Source organism: Pezoporus flaviventris, unplaced genomic scaffold (genome assembly GCF_033815535.1).
Source record: "Pezoporus flaviventris isolate CSIRO_AGI_PZ_B2104156 unplaced genomic scaffold, CSIRO_AGI_Pfla_v1 ptg000012l, whole genome shotgun sequence".
NCBI classification, from domain to species: domain Eukaryota; kingdom Metazoa; phylum Chordata; class Aves; order Psittaciformes; family Psittacidae; genus Pezoporus; species Pezoporus flaviventris.
In genome coordinates, this window is record NW_026892560.1 from 1,021,681 (window position 1) to 1,044,370 (window position 22,690).

Here is a 22,690-nt window from a genome sequence, read left to right on the forward strand (position 1 = left end):
CTGCAGCCCATCTCACAGGGGTTGGAGCCAGGCTGGACCCGTGGCACAGCAGCACTGCAGCCCATCTCACAGGGGTTGGAGCCAGGCTGGACCCGTGGCACAGCAGCACTGCAGCCCATCTCACAGGGGTTAGAGCCAGGCTGGACCCACGGCACAGCAGCACTGCAGCCCATCTCACAGGGGTTAGAGCCAGGCTGGACCCGTGGCACAGCAGCACTGCAGCCCATCTCACAGGGGATAGAGCCAGGCTGGACCCGTGGCACAGCAGCACTGCAGCCCATCTCACAGGGGTTAGAGCCAGCCTGGACCCGTGGCACAGCAGCACTGCAGCCCATCTCACAGGGGTTGGAGCCAGGCTGGACCCGTGGCACAGCAGCACTGCAGCCCATCTCACAGGGGTTGGAGCCAGGCTGGACCCGTGGCACAGCAGCACTGCAGCCCATCTCACAGGGGTTAGAGCCAGGCTGGACCCACGGCACAGCAGCACTGCAGCCCATCTCACAGGGGTTAGAGCCAGGCTGGACCCGTGGCACAGCAGCACTGCAGCCCATCTCACAGGGGATAGAGCCAGGCTGGACCCGTGGCACAGCAGCACTGCAGCCCATCTCACAGGGGTTGGAGCCAGCCTGGACCCATGGCACAGCAGCACTGCAGCCCATCTCACAGGGGTTAGAGCCAGGCTGGACCCACGGTACAGCAGCACTGCAGCCCATCTCACAGGGGTTAGAGCCAGGCTGGACCCGTGGCACAGCAGCACTGCAGCCCATCTCACAGGGGTTACAGCCAGGCTGGACCCATGGCACAGCAGCACTGCAGCCCATCTCACAGGGGTTAGAGCCAGGCTGGACCCGTGGCACAGCAGCACTGCAGCCCATCTCACAGGGGTTACAGCCAGGCTGGACCCGTGGCACAGCAGCACTGCAGCCCATCTCACAGGGGTTGGAGCCAGCCTGGACCCGTGGCACAGCAGCACTGCAGCCCATCTCACCCATGTGCATTCCCAGCCTCCAGCTTTGCTCTCTGCCAGGTCTGCCTTTAGCAACTCGCTTCCTGACTCCAGGCAGCTATTTGTGCTTAAGGAACAAAGTCTCTGCTCGTTGCTGCCCAGGATTGATAAAGAGCTGCCCAGGACCGATAACGTGCCCTCATATGTGACTTCACTCGTTGCGAGTGCAGGAACAGCCCTTTGATGCCCAGGAGGTTCCCCTCCCCTTAGGTCAGACCTGCACAGCCTCACCAAACTGGGTTTGCAAGCGTCCGGGGGAAAAGCTTTTCTCTTCAATGTCCCTAATTGCAGTTAAAGGGGAGGCAGCAGCATGGGCTGGGTGACCCCAGCTCCATTTCTAGCCTCCTTATGGTCCTTGTAAACTGGAGGACAAATCCACCAAAGCCTCTCAAAGCTTTAGTCAAGAACTGGAAACCGTAACTGGTTTGTCAGTTTAACCCCGAGCTCCACCCTTCCATCCCCTCCTCTAGAAAATGCCAAGAGGTGCCTCCTGTGCCAGAGGGGAATTCTGGGATAACCTGAACGAGATGTGGGTGCCACAGCGTGGTCGTGTGTGCGCCTGCACATGTAACAGCAGTGAGAGCCACCCGCGAGCTCAGGGAGACACAGATAAGCAAACATCAGCACCTCAGGTCAGGAACAAGTACTTCATTAGGGCTGATTTGTCTTGTCCTGGAATTAAGAGTCCTCAGCCGCCCCGAGAGAGGAGCAGGATCGTGACTCAGGGTCTGTTGCTACGCGGCTCCTCATCCTGCAGCAGTATCCTCGCTTCTGGGACTTGGAAGCAAACCCCGGCTTCATATCAATGGCCTTGGAACACAGTCACCTGGCAGCTCTAAAGAGCTTTCATGTCATTAGCTTCAAGCTGTCACGCATCAGGAACTGGCTGTTAATGGGCTCACACTGTAATCCTCATTCACCCGCTGGCTCACAGGGAGCATCTTGTGCTGCAGCGATGCAGGAGGCGGCAGGGCAGGGGCTGCAGGACACAGCCTCAGCTCAGGAGGGCTCAGTGGAGGGTTCACATGCAGAGCTGGGACTCTCCACGTGCCTGAGAACCGCAGAGAAAGGCAGCGGCGTTAGCTCGGCCTCACACCTCCCCTCCCAGGAGCATGGAGACCCACTTGGGATGTGGCAGGGACCTGACACCAGCCCCGCTCCCAGCCCTCATTCCCGCCCTGGGACCGAAACCACCTCCACTCCTCGACTGTAACTCACCCACGCGAGCCCCTCTGACGGACAAGCAAGGCCCCACGGGCTCCCGTTCTGCTGCCAAACCCTCTCCTCCCCAGGGCTCGGGCTTGCTCGCTGCGATGAGCGCACAGACCCGCTCACACCGCTCCCGCAGCCAGACGGCGCTGCCCAGGGCGGCCCTCCCTGGAGGGGCTCGTTCAGCACCCGCGGCCCTGGCCACGCAGGCGGCTCCTCGCTGGGGGGCACGGGCCGAGGGCCCATTCCCACAGCAGCAGCGCTCCCTCGGTACCCTGCCCCACACGAGGCCAGCGGCACCGGTATCCCACACAATCCGCCCCAGCACGACTGGGGACCGGCGGCGCCCCGCCGAGTGAACGTGCGCACAGACCTACCCGCAACCCGCACGCTCGCTTCACGGGGCAGCGGGCGCCATCCCCACCCGCCTCCATCGCAGCACGGAAGCTCCCCGGTGATGGGGGGACCCCGGAGCCGCGCGGCCGCCACCACCGGCCCCGGGGCACGCCGCCTCCCGGCCGCCGCCATGTCGCTTGCCGCGGGGCACGCTGGGAGCGGTAGTGCGGCGGCTGCAGCCGCAGGGGAGGCTCAGGGGACGCGGGACTACAACTCCCAGCGTGCACCGCGCGGGCGCGCTTCCGGCGGGCTGTTGCCATGCAACCGGGGCGGGGGGGAGCGGCCATGGGCAGCGGGCAGCGGGCGGCGGAGGCCCGGGCGGGAGCAGCTCCTTGCCGGCAGCACCGCTGCGCCCGGGGCTCGATGCTTTCCCTGCCCGGCGCAGGCAGAACCGCTGTGTCCGCGGTGGGGCCGGGGGAAGGCAGCAGGGGCCCCTCCCGCGGCTGCTCACGCACCGCAGCCTCCGGGGGAGGTGAGGAGGGTGCTGGGAGCCGACACCGTCCCCGCCCGCCTCCTCCTGCTGCCTCTGGGGCCTCCCAGGAGGAAAAGAGCCCCTTTGCTGCCCGCTCTGGCCCCAAAGACAGGGGCGGCACCGCTGTGGGGCAGGGCTGAGGGGCAGGGCTGAGGGGCACGGCTGTGGGGCAGGGCTGAGGGGCAGGGCTGAGGGGCAGGGCTGAGGGGCACACTGGTGTTTCCTTCACCAGCGGAGGCTGCTGTTGTGCCGTTGCTATGCCCAAAGCCCGTGCAGTCTGTGCCTGGGGCCTGCAAAGGCTCCCAACACAGAATCCCAGTCGGGTTTGGGCTGGAAGGGACCTCAAAGCTCCTCCAGCTCCAACCCCTGCCACGGGCAGGGACCCCTTCCACTGGAGCAGCTTGCTCCAAGCCCCTGTGTCCAACCTGGCCTTGAGCACTGCCAGGGATGGGGCAGCCACAGCTTCTCTGGGCACCCTGTGCCAGCGCCTCAGCACCCTCACAGGGAAGAGCTTCTGCCTAAGAGCTCAGCTCAGTCTCCCCTCGGGCAGGTTCAAGCCATTCCCCTTGGCCTGTCCCTCCAGGCCCTTGTCCCAAGCCCCTCTCCAGGTTCCCTGCAGCCCCTTCAGGCACTGGAGCTGCTCTCAGGTCTCCCCTTCACGCAGCAGAGGGGCAGGATCCCCTCCCTGAGCTGCTGCTCACGCTCTGGGGGTGCAGCCCAGCACACGGGGGGGGGTCTGGGCTCAAGTGCTCACTGAAGCCGGGTCCTGGGGAGCTGCTCCTCACCCAACAGCCCAAGTCCTGCTCCTCAAGGCTGCTGCCATCTCGGTTATCATTACCAGTGATCCCGGCCCTTTGGCTGGGTCCAGTTCCCTCTGACCAGAGCAGCCACAGACCTGCTTTCACCTGTCCAAGAGGCTTTTAACATCTCCAAGGAGAAGGAAACAGGAGCCCGCAGTATTCCCATGGGCCCAGCCTTTCCCCCCTCCCTCCATCAGTAACTCACCTTCACGAAGCCAGAGAGCACCGAGTTTGCCAGTGCTCAGCAAAGCAGAGCCCCAGACACCGGCTCTGCCCCAGGCTCTCCCCACGTCAGACACCTTCACCCCCGGCACACTCCGGTGCAAGCCCCCGGCTGCAGATCCGGTATTACCGGCGGTGGTGGTGCCGGCTGCGGGCTCCATCCCGCCCCAGCACCCCCAGGAGCTCGCTGGGAGCACTGCGGGATCGCCGGGCGCGCTGCTTCCCCCTCCCTGTCCCCCTTTTCCCCTCCCCTACAGCCGGGCCGCGGTCACGGCAGGTTCAGGTGAGCCGGAGGTGGAGCGGGGGAGGAGGGACCGAGCCCTGGTGCAGCCCTGCCATTGGGGGCACAGGGCAGGGGCTGGCACGGGAGCGCATAAAGCGATCCCAAAGGAAAGGAAAGAGGAAGGAACCAGCAGAGAGCGGCACGGGGGCAGCGAGGGCAGGAGCCGCGGCCGGGCACGGGAAGCACTGAAGGTAAATGCAGCTTCTCCTCTGCTTCCCCTTCCGTGTCCATGGCCTGGATGGGGTCAGCGGGGCTCTGCCCTCTCCCCAGCAGCCCTGCTGCTCCTCGGCTCTCCCGCTTGCTCCCTGCCTCGTGTTCCCTTGCCGGTGCTTTGGGGGCACGCTGCAGCCCAAACCGTTGCCGACCACCACGCAGCGCCCATGCAGTGCTCTGCTGTGCTTGGAGCAGAGCCGGGTGTCCCCAGCGCCAAGAGCTGGGGAATGGGAGCGTGCTGCTGCCCCTTAACCTGTGCTCCTCCCTCCAGTCGCAGCCCTGACACCGGCCACCCTCGGGGCACCCACTGACATTTCTTGCCCCAGAGCAAAGAGGCCCCAGATGGGTGTTTAGGGCGTCCTTGAGCTCTCTGGCCAGGCGCTTCCTTCTGACCATCAGTGTTCCAGTGCCTAAAGGAACTCGATGAGCTTTAAGGTCCCTTCCAACACAAACCAGCCTGGGACTGTATGAAACGATTTACAAGTGCCGCAGCCAGGCAGCACCAAGCAGAGCTGGATCATCCCCACCAGGCAGGGAAAGGCCCTCGGCTCCCTGGTGTAGCATCTCCCATCCCCTTCCCCATGCAAAAACTGGGTGGGCCGCCTCCTCTCTGTCCCCTGTTCTTCCGTCCCTGGTGCCATGCAGCTAACCTTCAGGAATGAGCCACTTCAGCTCAAGCTGAACACGTTACAACCGTCCCTCTTGGACCTTGACCCAGCTTCACCCCACGCCTGGCACCAGCGCTGCTGTGCCAGAGGGAAGCAATGAGCCTCGGTTCACAGCACTGCTGCAGACCCCCTTCCCCGGCCACACCAGCAGCAGATTCAGCTCCTCCAGGGCCTCCCCAGCCCCACTGATGCCCAAACCAGTTTGGCACAGGGCTAGAGGAGGCTGTGGGGCAGGACAGCCGGGAAGGTGTTGGTCCCTGCTGCTCCTGCTCCGTGGGACGTGTTCCCAGCCCTGCGGAGCCACCAGCACCGTCACGTCCTTGATCCCAAAGCGCACCCAGTGCCTGCTCCCGGTGCTCCTGCAGGTGTCCAGGGATGGAGGAGCCCGGCCCCACTGCCGGGCCCTGCTTCCCCAATTGCAGCAGTGCCCTATCCCACTGCTGTCATTTACCCGTGTCCTCCCTGGGCCCCCTCCCGCGGGCCCTTGCAGCGATGCTGCTGCTGACTGAGTGATACCAGCCGGGGGCCCGTTCCCCCGGTCCCTGGGCACGGTCCTCGTGCTCCCCCCACCTGCACCTTGTGTTGCTGTGCCTGGCCCCAGGCATGGCTGCGGGGCAGCAACGCGCTGAGCCTCCTAATGCGAGGAGAGAGCTGCACCCGCTGAGCTCAACACCAGGAGCTCACAGGCTGGGAAGCCTGTTCCTGTAAATCACAGAGTCCCAGCCTGGTTTGGGCTGGAAGGGACCTCAAAGCTCCTCCAGCTCCAACCCCTGCCACGGGCAGGGACCCCTTCCACTGGAGCAGCTTGCTCCAAGCCCCTGTGTCCAACCTGGCCTTGAGCACTGCCAGGGATGGGGCAGCCACAGCTTCTCTGGGCACCCTGTGCCAGCGCCTCAGCACCCTCCCAGGGAAGAGCTTCTGCCTAAGAGCTCAGCTCAGTCTCCCCTCGGGCAGGTTCAAGCCATTCCCCTTGGCCTGTCCCTACAGGCCCTTGTCCCAAGCCCCTCTCCAGGTTCTTTCCTTGCCTTTAGGCGCTGGAGCTGCTCTCAGGTCCCCCATAAGCCTTAATTAAATCAAACCACCCCACTGCTCACTTAGCCGTTTCGATGGGCGCACAGGCTGAAGCAGCACTGCAGCCAAGACAGGGTGTTGGTGGCATGCACAGGGTCCCACTGAGCCCCCAAACACAGCCATGGGGACATCTCCCCCCATGGTTGAACCACAGCTGTGGCTCGTGTCCCCTCCCTGGCCCCTGGCTTGAGCCGAAGCCACGCTTCAGCGTCCTGCAGCCCCTGGTTGGTCATTAACCACCCCCTGCCTGGCTGCGGGGCTGCAGGGAGCTGTCACTGTGACCGGGCAGCCATGGCCAGGACACGGCTCCGGCTCAGCCCCAGAGCAGCGCCCGCTGCCCCCCACCCGCACCCATGGGGACCCCCGGGGCGCTCCCTGTGCTGCCCGCCCGCAGCCACCAGCACTCCCGGGGCCGTGTCTGGCCCGTTCCAGGCCCGGCCGCCCCGCACCGGTGCCGGATGGACTCTGACCCCGGAAGAGCCGGCAGCGTGGGGCCCTCCTGGTGCCGGTGATGCGGCAGCTCCCGGCGCGGCGCCCCGGCTCACCATGGCAGGTGGGTGCAGGATGGGAGCTCAGCACTTCCAGCAGCGATGGAGCCCCCACGGGGTCCCACTCCCTGCCCTGGCTTCACCGCTCCTCCCGTGTGCCCCCAGACCCCTGCAGCGTCCCCCCCGAGGTCCTGGTCCCCGCCACCAACCAGACACTGGAGCTGGCACTGGGCGCCCGCGTGGTGCTGAACTGCACCGTGCGCTGGGTGGGCACCGGGCTCTGCCAGCACAGCCCCGCATGGAGCAAGGACGGGCAGTGGCTGGGCAACGGCAGCAGCCAGGACACGGCCTGGTAAGCAGCACACCATGGGGGTGTGTGTGTGTGTCTGTCGGGGTGGTCGCTGCTCAGCCCAACCCACAACGGCCCCGTCTCCCCACAGGTTTGCCCCGAATGCCTCGGAGCAGCTCCTCAGCAGCGTCCTGCAGCTCAACCTCACACAAGACAGCGACTTCGGGGTGTTTGCCTGCTGGGTCAGCAATGCCACGGCCACCTTCACCCTGCGGAGAGCAGGTAGGGACACAATGGGACAAAAGGACACCTCCAAGGAGGTCCCACTTGCCACGGGCAGGAGCAGCAGCCCCGTGGGGACCATCGCGGTGGGTGGTGGAGCATTGCACCCCATTGGTGCCCTACCCCAAACCCCTAAATCCGGCGCCAGTCCCTCAGCTCACCGTGCCATTCCTGTGCTTGCAGAGCTGGCAGGGCACGTGCCCGCGGTGCTGGCAGCCCTCCTGGTCCTGGTGCTCCTCATGCTGGCCGCCGGGCTCTACGTGCGCTGCCGCCTGAACGTGCTCCTCTGGTACCGGAACCGCTATGGAGAGCTGGAGATCAACGGTGAGACCCCGGGCAGGGCACCGGGGTGGTGCCCCTTGGGACCCCCCCAGCATCACCCCCTGCCTGCCGTGCCATCCGCAGACGGGAAGCTCTATGATGCCTACGTGTCCCACGCCCCCGCCCCGGATGACCGCAAGTTCGTCCACTTCATCGTGAAGCCGCAGCTGGAGAACCGCTACGGATACAAGCTCTTCCTGGACGAGCAAACCATCCTGCCCAACGCAGGTGGGAGCAGCCCCGTGCGACCGGGCCAGGCTCACAGCGGCACCCCGGGGCCTGACCCCCCTTTCCCTGCAGAGCCATCAGCAGACCTGATCATGAACGTGAGCCGGTGCCGGCGCCTCATCGTGGTGCTCTCCATCGCGTACCTGGAGCAGGACTGGTGCAACAGCAGCTTCAGGTAGGAGCGGGTCCTGCCCGCGCCCGGGGCAGAGGAGCCGGCGGGTGCTCGGCTCTGGCACAGCGTTGTCTCACAGGGAAGGGCTCTGGAGGCTGCTGGAGCTTTCCAAGAAACCCATCTTCATCGTCTTCGAGAGCCAGTACCGGGAGATCCACCACCCCGCCATCACCCTGCTGAGGCAGCACCGCGGCGCCGTGACCCTGCTGCTGTGGCGAGCAGGCTCCATGGTGAGAGCCGAGCAGGACCCGTCCCAGCACCCCCCCACTGCCGTCCCAGCACCCCAGTTTGCGTCAGCCTCCCCACAGCACTCCGGGGCTGCTCCCTGAGCTTTGCTGCTCCTAAAGGGGGACTCGCTATGAGAGAGCAAACACCCAACCAAACCAGCCCCGAGCTGGTGCTGGGTCCCCCCGCCTGGGTCAGGAGCCCCCCGGGGTCTGCCCCAGCCAAGGCACCAGCGTGAAGCCTCAGCTCTCGGGGTGAAGCTGCTCCGGCCATGCCAGGGCCAGGCTGGGAGCGGGGCTTCGGAGCGTCCCAGCCGGTCGGGCCGGTTTCTCCACCAGCACAGCCCTGGCCTTGGCTCAGCTCCCGGTGCAGGGAAGAATGAGCTGAGCCCCACAGAGCCCTGCATGGGGCTGGGCTGGGCTGGCGGCACTCCCAGCGCTGCCCATCTCCCCCTGCCCCACACAGACCCCCTCGTCCGACTTCTGGAAGGAGCTGTGCCTGGCCCTGCCCCGCAGGGTGTCCTTCCAGGGGCCCGTGGGGGACCCGCAGACCCAGCTGCAGGAGGACAAGGACCCCATGCTGATCCTGCACAGCAGCTACCTGGACAGCGGCGAAGACCTGCACCCGGATGGGGACCTGGGTACAGTCCTTGTCCCCTTGACCACCTGGGGGGGGGGGCAGATGTGCGCTGCAGGTCCCCTTTGGGCTGTGCTTCACCCTCCCAAGAGGCTCAGCCCCTTCCCCACCACCCCCGGCCCATCCTAACCCATCTGCCCCATCTCCAGGCCTCCGGGAGTGCGTGTTCCGGAGCCTCCCTCCGCCGCGCCTCGCCGCGCCGGTGCCTGCCGGGACGGGGCAGCCGCAGCTCAGGGACGGGCAGAGAGCAGAGATCGACGTCTCGGACCTGGGGTCCCGCAACTACGGCGCCCGCACGGACTTCTACTGCCTGGTGACAGAGGACGACGTGTGAGCGGGGCCCTCCCCACGGGCTGCGTGGACACAGCAGGGCTGGGGGAGCCCGGGCTCTGCCGTGGGACCACAGCCAAGGTCGCGGTAGGAAAAGGATCCTTCCGGCAGCACGCCCCATGGTGGGAAACCATCACCAAGGGACACCGCAGCCCATGGTGCCTGGGCACCTTCGGGTGCTGGGCCCCTCTCCTTCACCCTGTGCAGCAGGGGCGTTTTTCTGCCTGATGGACCAGCACTGGGATGGGGGATGCTCTGAGAAGAAACATGCCCCAGTGCCAAGGGAATGGCCTGCTGGGGGTGGCTGTGGCACCCCCTCTTCCATGGCAACCCCCGTGGCAATAAAACGCTGCTGCACAGAGTGGGTCCCATCCTCCTGCAGGGATGCGGGTGCCACCAGCGGGTCTGTCCGCACCATGGCTGGTGGTGCTGGTCCCATCCCTGGGCCACATCCTGTCCCCATTGCACCAACCCGCAGCAGCACCTGGTGAGCAGCGGGGGGACAGCAGCAGGCAGCGTTCAAGGCTTTATTTGGGGACACGCAGGGCTCAGGGTGTTTCTACATGAGAATGGAGAGGACAACGGCACCGAGACACCCGGCCTGGGCCATGTGGGTGCCACGCACTGATGGGTGACACCAACACCGGCTGTGCCACCCACTCCCCCCAGCCTCCCCTCTCTACCTGGTGTCCCAAAGGGGGTACACAGCACCCCAAGCACAGCAGGGTCCCCCCAGCCCCACACCCGCAGGCAGAGCGAAGCCACCCCACAGACACCTGCACCCCCGACAGGGAGAGCTTTGACCCGGCACCCTCCCTGCCTGTGCCAGGCACCCACAGCACCCACAGGGCACCCAGCACCCACAGAGCACCCAGCACACCCAGAGCATCTCCCCACCCCGCGGGGAGACACCACCCAGCAAACACAACCTGGCCCTACCCAAATCCTGCTCGTGCAGCAGGGGCCAGGCCCAGCCCGGAGCAGAGCAGCCACCGAAGAGGGGACAGTCCCTGGGGGGCTCCTTGCAGAGAGGGCATGGGCAGCCTCAGTCACCCCCCAGCCCACCCCTGCAAAGGGGGGAATTGGCACCACATCACACCAATAGAGCTTCCCAGCTCCTTACAGCCACCGGACACCCCCTAACACCTGGGAAGCCAGCTCAGACCTCCCTGAGCATCCCTTGGGCCACGCAAAGCCCCGTCCCCCCCCAGGCAGGGCAGAGCCTGTGCACCCCACGGCGTGCCCCACACCAGCCCCTGGAGCACGGTGATTTGGGAAGCCCCTTCGCCACCTCCCTGCAGGAGCTCCCCAAAGCCTGCAGCTCCCGCTGAGCCCCGAGCCAAGCTTTGCTGTGCAGCCAGGCCCCCCCAGGAGCCTGCAGGGTCCCCAGCTCTGAGCACCCCTGGGTGCCATGGGGCAGCCCCTCGCTAACTGTGGTCCCAGCGGGGCCAAAAGCAGGGGCTGGGGTTGGGGCTGGGCAGGAGCGAGGACGAACGTCCCCATGCGGGGAAGGGACCCGGTGGGGGCGCGGGGGACGCAGCGGGGTCTACGCTACGGAGCGGGGTCCGGTGGTGAGCAGCCGAGGAGGCAGCACAGGGCAGCGCGGTCCCGGTGTCCTCAGAGCCCCAGGAAGTCCTCCTTGCGGTACCCCTTCTGCAAGCACACGCGGACACGGTCACCCCCTGCCCGCGCCTCGCCGGGGGCCGGGAGTGCGCGCACGGAGCCGCTGTGCCCCGGCATCAACCCCACCAGGGCAGGGACCAGCACGGGGACGATGCTCTGGGGACATCCCACCCCTTCAGGAGGGGGAATCATGGAGCTGGGGCCCATTGTGCGCCTGGGAGCATTCCAGGTAATCCCAGCATCCCAGCCTGGTTTGGGCTGGAAGGGACCTCAAAGCTCCTCCAGCTCCAATCCCAACCCCTTCCACTGGAGCAGCTTGCTCCAAGCCCTGTGTCCAACCTGGCCTTGAGCACTGCCAGGGATGGGGCAGCCACAGCTTCTCTGGGCACCCTGTGCCAGCGCCTCAGCACCCTCCCAGGGAAGAGCTTCTGCCTGAGAGCTCAGCTCAGTCTCCCCTCGGGCAGGTTCAAGCCATTCCCCTTGGCCTGTCCCTCCAGGCCCTTGTCCCAAGCCCCTCTCCAGGTTCCCTGCAGCCCCTTTGGGCACTGTGAGACTGTTCCAAGTCTTTGGGTTGTGGCTTTTCAGGGTGAAGCCCGTGGCCTTGCCTCCCTCAGGACCCACCCCAGGACCCCACCGGTGGGACGGGACACCGCGGCTGGTACGCACCATCTTGAAGTCCCGGTGGAGCTTGTTGTATTGCCACATGTTGCCCAGGAGGCTGGCTGCTGCTCGGGAGGACTTCTCGTTGTCCGAGCTGGCCAGGGACAGGGTGCAATGAGCTTTGGGTACCAGTGCACGCAGGGTAGTGCCCATCAACCCAAGGATCCCACCCCAGAAGGGCCCTAGGGGCTGAAGACAACACTGGTGGGAAGAGGCAGAAGAGTAAAGGCTGGAGGCCACCGCAGAGTATAGGGTGGCAAGCAGCGAGCGGTGAGGAGCACCCAGATGGGAAAAGGTGACTGCACCCCAGCCCATGAGGGGGTGTCCAGAGGACGTGGCCAATGAGGCCACTCTGAGCTGCTCTGGGGCCTCCTGACACCAAGCCTTGGGAAGGGAGCCCTCACCGGACCAGGGGAACAGGGGCAGAGCAGGACCGGAGCCCGGGTGTGAGCAGAGCAGAGAGGAGCCCCCACCTGTCCCTCCTCTTCTTGATGTAGAAGAGCTTCCTGAGGCCATCGAAGTAGACGATGTCGCGGGCGGCCATGGGGCTCTCCACCACCAGGTTGTTGAGCACGGCGATGATGTTCACGATGACATCGGCCGGCGGAGCCTTGTCCCCGACGCTGCCCGGCAGCTTCTCGATCAAGTGGCTGACCACCTTGGTGGCTGCGGGCGAGGGCAGCGCGTCAGGGCCGGCGGCTGGACCGGGCACACGCGGCAGCCTCGGGGTGCACTGAGGGGACGGAGGGACCAGCACCAGGGATGCCTCAAGCCTCTCCCTGGGCACCCGGGATGGGACGAGGACAAAGCCAACGGGACACGGTGGGGCTGGAGGCGGAGCGCAGCGTGTGGGGGGGGGTTGGTCCTGGGGATGGAGCGGCTTCCGCATGCATGAGGGCAGGGACGCAGTGGGCAGGAGGGTGCTGGAGGTAACTGGAGGGCAGAGTGAGGAGGAAGAGGGCGGAGGGCGGGCGCCGGGCTCCTCCCCACACTCACACATCTCGTCCTTGTTGCGGGCGTGGCGGGACAGGTTGCGGATGAGCCCGGTCAGGGAGCGCAGCTGGTGGTGGTCGGCGGTGCGGACGCGGTCCAGGACCGGGTTCAGGATGCGCTCCTGCTCCAGGGCCAGGCGGCTCAGCACGCCCGCCCACTGCGGGGCACACACTGCTCAGACACGCCAATGGGACCCAACGGGACGCCCACTGCCCCCTCCTCTTCCTCCTCCTCTTGCTCAACAGGGCCAGGTCGGGTCACCCATGCCTGGGTGGTGAGTGGTGCGACGGACACGTTCCCCACCCAGGACAGACCGGTACCAGCCCACATGAAGGTGCATCCCATCCCAGCCCTGTGACTGGTGCGGTGATGGGGACACCCAGGCCAGACGTGGCATCCCCCCCCCGGGCCGCCCCCCCCGCGCCCTCACCCTGCGGTCCCCAGCGGTGATGTTCTGCAGCGCGCCCGAGGCCGCCTCCGTGGTGTGCTTGTTGAGCTCGCAGCGCTGCAGCAGCCGGTTGTAGATGCCCACGATCTGCGGGTTCCAGAGCCACTCCATGCCCTTGGGGTCCTTGGAGACCTCCGTGAAGGTGACGATGTCCGCGTTCAGGTAGTGCTGTGGGGAGGGTGCTGTTGGAGCCGCCGGGATGTCCCCCTGTAGCACCCCCCAGTCCCCCTGCAGCACCCCCCAGTCCCCCTGCAGCACCCCTCAGTCCCCCTGCAGCACTCCCCAGTCCCCCTGCAGCACCCCTCAGTTCCCCTGCAGCACCCCTCAGTCCCCCTGCAGCACCCCTCAGTTCCCCTGCAGCACAACCCTGCAGCACCCCCCAGTCCCCCTGCAGCACCCCCCTGCAGCACCCCCCAGTCCCCCTGCAGCACCCCTCAGTTCCCCTGCAGCACCCCTCAGTCCCCCTGCAGCACAACCCTGCAGCACCCCCCAGTCCCCCTGCAGCACCCCCCTGCAGCACCCCCCAGTCCCCCTGCAGCACCCCTCAGTCCCCCTGCAGCACCCCTCAGTTCCCCTGCAGCACCCCTCAGTTCCCCTGCAGCACCCCTCAGTCCCCCTGCAACACCCCCCTGCAGCACCCCCCAGTCCCCCTGCAGCACCCCCCTGCAGCACCCCTCAGTCCCCCTGCAACACCCCCCAGTCCCCCTGCAGCACCCCCCTGCAGCACCCCGCAGTCCCCCCGCGCCCGGCCTCAAGCCCCGGGCAGCCCGTGCCGGCTGTGTCACACCCGTGGCGCGGCAGAGCGGGGGCTCAGCGCCCTGATTCACGCCACGCTCCTGAATCACCTGCGCTGAGCTCATCCGCGTGTGCCAGCCCTGAGCCGAGGCCGGCGTCCACCTCCGCCCCGCGTCCACCTCCGCCCAGCATCACCTCGCTGCCGGCCGCATCCTCCCGCTGCCACCCCAGCCCCGGGACACGGTCCCAGCGCCCCCCCACCCCCGGCGCTGACCTCTCGCGCCTTCTTGCTCTGGGGGCTGAAGCAGCCCACCAGCTCCCCCGTCACCGTGCTGCTGTTGCTCCGCCGGTGGCCCTCCAGGCGCTGCAGCGAGGACGGGGGCATCTCGTCGTACAGGCGGTAGGAGAGGTTGCGCAGGACGCAGACCGCGTTCTCCACGCTCTGGGTGGGGGAGATGGGGCACGGGGGTGTCAGTCCTTGTGGCGCCTGACGGGGCATCTCTAACGGCACATCCCCATGGGGCTCCATCAGAGTCACCCCAATGCCACCAGCGGTGCCCAGTAAGCCCAGATGGAGCCGGGCTGGTTTTCCCACCATCCCGTCGAGATGGGCCTTTGCACCGTGATGGCCAGGAGACGGGGAGCAGCACCACATCCGAGGGCACCCGAAGCCTCCCAGCGCCCAGCTCCTGGGGCTCACCTTGTCCTCTGACTTGCCCACTTCCAGGGAGCTGTTCACATAATGGATCATGGAATCCACCAGCCCATGGCACTCACGCATCTTCTGCCGGGTCTGCTGGCTGGCAGAGCTGAGGTTCCTGCATGGGGAGCATGGGTTCATCACAGCAAGAAGGGGCTCCCCCACGGCCACCCCTTCCTGCCCCTAGGACCACCGCGGGGAGGGCAGCTGGTCCCTGTCCCATGGGGCTGCCCAGGCTTTGCCTTGATGCACGAGTGCTGCAAGGGATGCGGACGCAGAAGGGGGCCCTGGAGGCCTTGCTCCCTACGTGCACAGCACGCGTGGTGTCTCCTGCTCCACCCAAACCTGTACCCACGGTGCGAGGACCGGAGCCGCCCCAGCAGGTACCTGAGGAAGCCGGTGGAGTTGTAGAAGATCTCGGCCTCCGAGGGGTTCTGCTGGATGACACCCGAGCCCCCCAGCCCCGAGAGTGGGACCAGCACCAGGTCCGTGAGCTGGTCCAGCGTGTCCCGGGCCAGGCGGTCCTTCAGGTTGTCACTGGAGGAGAGGTTCCAGAGGATCCCTGCGCAGAGAGGGATCCTCAGTGCCGGGAATGGGGGGAGCGCACCCACCGCGGGGGGCTCGCGTCAACACCCACGGACAGGAGCGACCGTGGGACAGGGTGGGTAACGATGACACGAAGCTGTCACCCCCAGCATCCCTATGGGACGGGTCACCGCGTGCCACCCGCCCGGGGGGGGGCCCTGCCGTGCTCCCCAACCTGTGACGTTCTTGCGCAGCTCGTCGTCGGGCTCCCGCAGCGTCCGCATCAGCTCGTAGATGCCGTTCTCCTCCACCAGCGCCAGCTTGTTCTCGGCGTTGTCGTAGATGAGGTTGCGCATGGCGCCCGTGGCGTGGCGCTGCACCTCCTGGTTGGGGCTGTTGAACAGCTTCACCAGCTTGGGCATGGCCTGCAGGCTGCGGGCCTGGAGGGGACAGCAGGGAATGGGGCTCCCTGGGCTCCTCCACCACGCAAAGGGGCAGGGGCACCCCCTTGTCCTGCCCCCGGGTGCTCACCTGCTTCTTGGCGTTGCTGTCGCTGTAGCACTTGTGCTGGAGGTAGGCAGCGCCCAGCACCTGCAGGTTGGGGTCCGTGGCTATCAGGTACTTCACCGCCGAAGGCAGGTCGATGTCATCAAACCTGGAACCACGGGCAGGTGAGGAGAGCCCAGGCAGAGCAAACCACAAGGGTCCCGCACGCCTGCACCTCGGAGGAGAACCATCAACCCACCGCGCTCTTGGGCATGAGATTCCAGACCCAGCTTAGTGAGCATCTTCCTACCCTGGTGTCTCAGCTTGTGTCCATGAGAGAAGCTAAACCCCCACACAGGACATGCCTGGCTCCATCACTATGGGGTCAACTTATTCCCACCATAGAATCACAGAATGGTTTGGGTTGAAGGGGCCTTAAAGCTCCTCCAGCTCCAACCCCTGCCACGGGCAGGGACCCCTTCCACTGGAGCAGCTTGCTCCAAGCCCCTGTGTCCAACCCGGCCTTGAACGCTGCCAGGGATGGGGCATTTACCTCCATCTCACCCCTTCTCCCGCATCCCTCGCGGCAAGGTAGCACCAGGCAATAGACAGAAGGGTTTGCCCTCGACCAGCTAAGGCGGCGACAAGGCCCAAGCTGGTGCTGGCCACCCCCGCTGTCACTCACCCCCCCGACTGGTGGCTGAGCAGGGTGCTGTGCCCGTTGTACATCTCCATCCCGCGCTGGTCCTGCAGGTGGTGGCTGGACTCGGCCAGGCTGCGCACCGAGGGCGCGCGGGAGCTGTGCTCCACCATGCCCAGGTAGGAGCTGCCTCCCGAGGCCTGCGGGCCCGCGGGGATGCTGCCGAAGGAGCCGGTGCTGAGCCGGGAGCGGTTGTTGCTCTGGAAGCGCTGCAGCGTGCGCATGGCGGGCGCGCGGATGGTGCGGCTCTGCGGCGCCTCGCTGCCCTCCAGCCACTCCGAGCCCGCCTTGGCGGTGGAGCCGCCGCTCATCTGCCGCTCGAAGGTGTAGGAGCGGGTGAAGCCGCCGCTGCCCTGGCTCCGGTAGAGCGGGCGGTGGCCCACGGAGTCCAGCTGCTCCGAGAGGACGCTGTAGCGGTCGTCAGCCACGGCGTGGGGCGGCAGCGGCCCCTCGGCCAGGCGCAGCGAGCGCAGCGACAGCGTGTCCAGGTTCTGCCGCGCGCGGTAGCTGCGCTCGTGGAAGGAGCTGGGCCGCGGGGAGCTGTTGGCCGCCTGGGACATGGCGTAGCCGTAGCCCCGGCCCTTGGCCAGGCCCCCGTTGCTGATGGTCGCCATCCGCTTGTGCGGGGTGAGGTCCACGGCCGAGCGCGAGGACCAGCCGCTGCCCTTCAGCGTGCCGAAGTCCTTCTTGGTCAGCGGCTGGTAGAGCTGCAGGGGGAGCAGGGGTTAGGGGTGCCCTGAGCCTGCCCCTCCATCCCCACCAGCGGTGGCACAGCCAAAGCTACAGCCAGGCTGGGTCTCTCTGGCGTCCCCAGCTGCCGCAGCGACGGGCAGGGTCAGGGGATGAACCCCCAGTACGTACCGAGGCTTTGGGGTCCACACCATTGCTCTGGGAGCGGGAGCTGAAGGAGGAGCGCAGGGCTGTGCCATACTGACTGCCTATGGGATGGAGATGGGGAGGGATCAGCCAAAGGGGAGGTCGTGGGGACCAGAGATCCCACAGCTCATCCCAGAGGGACCTGCGTCAGGAGCCACAGGGGACAAGGGAGCAGGAGGACACTGCCTTCGCCTGCCTGCTGACCAGGGGCAGTGCCAGCCTCCTGCCTTTCATCCTGCCCCGACGGCAAAGGGAGTAATTGCCACCTCGGCTAGGACATGGCGGCTCAGCCGTAGCCGGATCAACAACCCAGGCACCCTCAAACCCAGTGCCGGCTCCGCCACCCGGGGGACGGGATCCCACTGTGGGGACGGGATCCCACCACGGGGAGGGGATCCCACCACGGGGACGGGATCCCAGCCGGGACCAGCCCCACCGCACCCTTCACCACCGCCGCAGGGCCGCTGGCGGGCACGGGGCCATTGCCAGCGCCGGCAGGGATGGGACCGTGACTCACACCCGGCACGGGGCAGCCCTGGGGGTGCCGAGGGGGGTCTCACGTCTCCCCCCACCGCCGAGGCCCCCAGCACCGCGGATCGGGGCCCGCTGAACCCCGGCACCGGTGCGGGGCGCAGCGCAGGGCGGAGGCCGGGAGCAGACGTTAATGGAGGAGCTTGGAGCCCGGCCAGAGGCGCAGCTCAAAGGCTGGCAGGGACGGGCAGGGAGCTGCCGGGACAAGCAGAACCCCCCCCCCCCCCCGACCCAAGCAGGGAGCGGGACCCCCCCAGTGCAAACCCTCCCGGGGGCAGCGGGGAAGCTGAGGCACGACCGCTGAGTGGGGCAGAACGAGCCCGCAGTGGGGCCGTGCAGCCCCTTCCCCGGGGCTGGGGGTGCGGTGGGGGCTCAGCCGGGTGGGGGCACCCCAAAACCCCGCTCCGAAGTGTGAACCCAAGCCCAGCGTTGGCCGATGGGCTCCCGACGCGCGTTCAGACGCGTGTGCCCGGAGTGGGGGGGACGGGGGGGACACGGGGGGGGTTCTCCCACCTCTGGTGCCGTCGCCGTGGTCGGGCGCGGGGCCCCTCAGCATCATGCGGATGCGGACCTGCTCCTGCACGCGGGCGCTGCGCAGCCGCTGGGCCTCGGCCGTCTCCCGGCTCCTGCCGTCCAGCTGCCGGTCCGACGGCAGCGCCAGCGAGCACACCCCGGCCTCGGGCTGCAGGGCCGAGAGCAGGAACGCGTTGGTCTCCTGCATGGCGGCGGTGCGGAGGCCGAGGCGAGCGGCCGCCCTGTGCAGGTGAGCGGCGGCGGCTCCCTCAGCCCGGCCCGCCCCGCGCCGCCACGCCCGGGAGGGAGGGGACGCCCCGGCCCCAGCGCCGCCAGCACCGGTGACACCGGTGACATCAGCACCAGTGACACCGGTGACATCAGCACCGGTGACACCAGCACCGGTGACACCGGTGCCAGCACCCGCGGTGACCTCGCCGGGACGAGGGTGCGAGGGAGCAGGATGCCCTCGAGGGCTCTGGGGGGGGGTCGTACCTGTGGCTGCAGCGGTGAGAGCCAGACCCACCGTGGGCAGAGCCACCGGTGAGCCACAGACCCCAAAGAGCCCCACCAGTGAGGCCTCAGAGACCCCCATTGGCCCTCCTGTGAGCTCAAGACCCCTAGAAAAGCCCCAGAGCTACACGGGGACACTACAGAGAACCCCAGACCCCCAGATTGCCCCTCTGGCAATCCCCAGACCCCACATGGCCTCCCCCCTTACACCCGGACCCCACGTAATCTCCCTGTTGATCCCTAGAGACCCACATCATCCTTCCAATGAACCCAAGACTCCAGGTAACCTCCCAGGAGAGCCCTGGGCCCGTGGCCCCACCAGCGAGCCCCAGGCAGCCTCCTCAGAGAGCCCCAGACCCCCGAGCCACCCCCTAGGAGCAGCCGGCACCCCAGAGAGCTCTCACTGACCCCAGCCCCCGGGGCTGCCCACCGCCAGCAAACCCCTTCGGCGGGGGGCTGGCCCGCCATAGGGCCGAGCAGGGGCTCATTGGCGGTAATTACCGGGCGGGCCCTCCCTGCTTTGCTTTTCAAATGAGCCGGGAATTAAAGCAGGAGCTAACAATGACTAAAGAAGCGAGAAGGGGCGGCTCAGCGCCGGCGGAACCGAACGCGGTGACTCAGCCGCTGCCACCACAGGTACTAATTAGCCTCACCCCACCCGCCTCAGCCTCCAGGGACACCCCGAACCCCCCCAGTGCCCTGAGCAGCTCCCGAGACCCCCACGGCATCAGCGCCCATCGCTCCGACAGCCCCTGAGTCCCTGCTGCGCTGCTCACTCCTGAACCGAGCTGCGTCCGTTCTCTGCCGTGCTCGGCCCCGGGGCTCTGCCCCTGCTCATGGCACGGCGCTGGTGGCTCCAGCGCAGCGCCGGGGCTCAGGAGCTGGCGCTGGCTCTTTGAAGGGGAGCGTGGCACCGCGGCCGCGGCTCAGCTCCTGGCGTCAGCGCCCCGAACCCGCCCGGCCCCGGCGTTCCGGCCCCAGCTCTGCCGGCTGCGGCTTGCGCCAGGCGGCGGTGACAGCACCGGGGCGGTGCTGGGAGGGTGAGGAGGGCGGCTGGCCCTAAGGAATGTGCCGCCGTCAGCAGGAGCAGCGGCGGGTGCCGGGGTGGGGTGGCAGGAGCTGCGGTGCGCGGTTTGGAGTCACAGAGTCAGGTTGGGGACGGAGGGACCTGAAAGCACCTCCGGTTCCAACGGCACGGGCAGGGACCCCTTCCACTGGAGCGCCTCGCTCCGAGCCCGGGCCCAACCTGGCTTTGTTTTGGGGTGATGGTCCCCGCTTTGCTTCCCTCCCCAAACCCCCCGGGGCCGCAGACCCCGGTGCCACCATCGCATCATGCCCAGGGGCCAACGGGGGTGACACCGCCACCCCCGCCTCCTTAGCCCATGGGTCCCACCGGACCCGTTGTGGGTACAGGGATCACCCCAAGGGCCCCCCCTTTTTCCCTCCCCGTGACGCCTGCCCACGGGAGCGTCGGCGGGCGCCCGCGTTTGGCAGAGCTCAGCGGGACGCTCCCAACGCTCCGGCTGAATCACGGGATCCCCCCGGGAGCAGGCGGGGAGGGCGGATCGCTCCCTGCAAGCCGCTGCCTGCCCGCCCAGCCCGTGCCAGCACCGGGGGGCTCGGGGGCGGCCCGGAGCCCCTCCAGCCCCGGGGACAAAGCGGGTCCGGGATGGCCCTGAGCCCGCTGGCAGCCCCGTTCCCCCAGGAGCCGCCTCCCTTCCGAGCCCCCATCCCACCGGTGTGACACTGCCCTGCTGCTGGGAATGGGGCTTATGGGGGGGCTGAGGCAGGTTTGAAGCCAAAACGGGCAGCGCTCCCCTTGTAAAGCGGTTTGTTCATAGGGAAAAGCATCGGACGGGAGGAGGAATGCCCTGGGATGCTTCAAAAGTAGCAAACTGGCACAAAAAGTCTCACGATTGGAGGAAAAAGCGGGGGTTCCCGAGGGGACCCACCCACAGTGCGGGTGACACAGGGTTAAATTAACTCGGTCCGGGGATCCCAAACGCGGTCACTGATCCCCAAGCCTGGAGGCTGCCCTATCCCTCCCTTTGCAGGTGACAGAGCCACATCCCCGGGGCCACCCCAGCCCCTGGGTGCGCCTCATCCCCGGGCACCCGGACGCCGGTGTCACCCGTCCCACACGCGGCTCCCCGGGGAAGCCGGTGCCGCTTCGGGGAGGGAGGGGCCGCCGCAGTCGGGCACCGCACGTGTGCGAGAGCCCCGCGGGGGAAACGGAGGCACGACGAGAGCAGGGGCGAAGCCTCCGGGCAGAGCGGAGCGGGGGCCCCGACCCCGCGGCCCCGTCCCACCCTGGGCGCGGGTGGCACCGGTGTCCCGGGGGACCCACGCTGGGCACCGGCCGGCACGTACCTTGCTGGGGGGCCCCGGAGCGCCGTTGCCCTGCAGCATCGTCCCGGGCGGCAGGGGCACCCCTGGGTGCTACCGCGGGTGCCGGTGCAGGGTGGGCGATGCCGTCTGCAGTGGGGCCGGTGCAGCGGGCGTGGGGCTGAGCGCGGGCCCGCCCCGGGACCTACCCAACCAGTCTCCTCTTCACATGCGGGTGTTTTGCATGAGCCTCCAAACCCGCTCCCCTCGCAGCCAAGTGTGAGCTCCTGGGGCTGCTGACGGCCCCGCTGTGAGCCCCGGCACGGCCGGGGGGCTGCGGGGTGCCCGGCGTCCCACTGCCCCATCCCTGGAGCCACGTCGCATCCTGCTTTGTAACGCTCCGAACAGTCACCGTTAGTCCCCACCGCCGTGGCCGTGGGACAAAGTGTCCTTCCCACCGCATCCCCTTGAGCCATGGGGCACTCATGGGTACAACAGGAGGGGTTTGGGGCTGCCCAAAGGAGATGGAGGGAGGCAAAGCTTGGGGGGGGATGGGGGATTTTAGGATGCAGGGGGCTCCCCCGGGGGATCACAGGGAGATGTTTGTGTGCGTGGGATGCAGCAGGAGCCCTTTGAAGCCAGATAAGCAGAGAGGGAGCGTTTGGAACGGGCCAAACCAGTTTGGGGGCCATTGCTTCCACCCGGGCTTCACACTGCACCCAGTGCTGCAGAGAGGTGACCCCGGCAAAGCCCAGCACAGGGCAGGAGGATGCCAGGAACTGGCCACTGCTGTCACAGCCCATTCTCAGCCTGGAGGTGTGGGAAGCCCCTGTGCTCCCCTCCAGCCACCCCATAGCAAGGCTGCTTGAGGCTGGTGTTCCCCTCCACCATCCCGAACAAGCCCCAGTGTCACCACAGCATCCCCTTGGGACAGGGTGAGCCACCGGCCACAACCCCACCCAGCCCTGGGGACCTGCCCGCACCCCACTGTCCCCTGCGGCTCCCCATGGTCCCCACAGCTCAACCACTGCCACAGAACCAAAACCCTGCAGGCTCCTGCTGCTGCCCTTCCCCAGTGGAACACCATTGGCTGCCCCTGACCGGACCCCAGCGGGGCTGGACCAGTGTCCCCAGTGGGGATGGTGCTGGGGGCACCAGTCCCTCCCAGCATCACCAGCAGCAGATCCTGGTGCCTGCACTGATGCCGGTGGCTTTGGGAGCTCTCCCGCTGGAAAGCTGCTGGAAAAGCTGTGCCTAAGGAAAGGCGGCTTTAGGGATCAGGGCGCAGGCCACGGGTCGGGCAGCTCCCGACCCACAACAAAGTGCTCCCAAAGTGCTGCAGAAACCAGCAGTGTGGGGAGGAGAGGAGGAGCGTGGGGAGGAGAATCCGCTGCCCCCCGAGGCTGTCCCCTCCCTGCAGCCGCAAGTACCAAATCTGGAACAAAATCCCCCAAAGCACAGTTGTTTGATGGCAAACAGGTTGCTGAGCCACCACCTCCATCCTCACCCCACGGCTCGGCTGATGCTCAGAGCCCTGGGGATGCAGCTGGGGGAGACTCCGGGGCTCAGCTCTCCCAGGCGTGCTCACAGTGACGGTGGGGGACAGCAAGGACGCGATGGTCACATCCCAGGGACAAGGGGACCCGGTTGAGGGGCAGAAGGAGCCCACAGGAGGTTTGTGGAGCCCACAGACGCTGCGTGATGCCAGGCACGTCTATGGCAGGGACAGGCGCTCAGGAAGACGGGGCAGG

The 22,690-nt window shown here is 67.2% G+C and overlaps 2 protein-coding genes across 2 annotated transcripts; one reads left to right on the forward strand and one right to left on the reverse strand.

Moving 5' to 3' along the window:
- Positions 1–4,528: 4,528 nt before the first annotated feature.
- SIGIRR (single Ig and TIR domain containing) lies at positions 4,529–9,672 on the forward strand. Its single transcript, XM_061450896.1, has 10 exons — positions 4,529–4,579; positions 6,773–6,893; positions 6,994–7,180; positions 7,269–7,399; positions 7,583–7,723; positions 7,805–7,948; positions 8,021–8,123; positions 8,200–8,350; positions 8,811–8,985; positions 9,131–9,672. Exons 2-10 carry the CDS (start codon positions 6,887–6,889, stop codon positions 9,313–9,315), a joined length of 1,224 nt encoding a protein of 407 aa, XP_061306880.1. The 5' UTR covers positions 4,529–4,579; positions 6,773–6,886; the 3' UTR covers positions 9,316–9,672.
- Positions 9,673–10,593: 921 nt separating this feature from the next.
- PKP3 (plakophilin 3) lies at positions 10,594–18,375 on the reverse strand. The gene is made up of 13 exons (XM_061450897.1): positions 18,102–18,375; positions 17,043–17,119; positions 16,167–16,888; positions 15,527–15,650; positions 15,231–15,435; positions 14,858–15,032; positions 14,471–14,588; positions 14,045–14,212; positions 13,018–13,203; positions 12,591–12,744; positions 12,068–12,260; positions 11,601–11,688; positions 10,594–10,964 (listed from the first exon to the last, which is right to left on the reverse strand). The coding sequence occupies exons 1-13, from the start codon at positions 18,307–18,309 to the stop codon at positions 10,929–10,931; spliced, it is 2,454 nt and encodes an 817-aa protein (XP_061306881.1). The 5' UTR covers positions 18,310–18,375; the 3' UTR covers positions 10,594–10,928.
- Between the last annotated feature and the right edge of the window lie 4,315 nt (positions 18,376–22,690).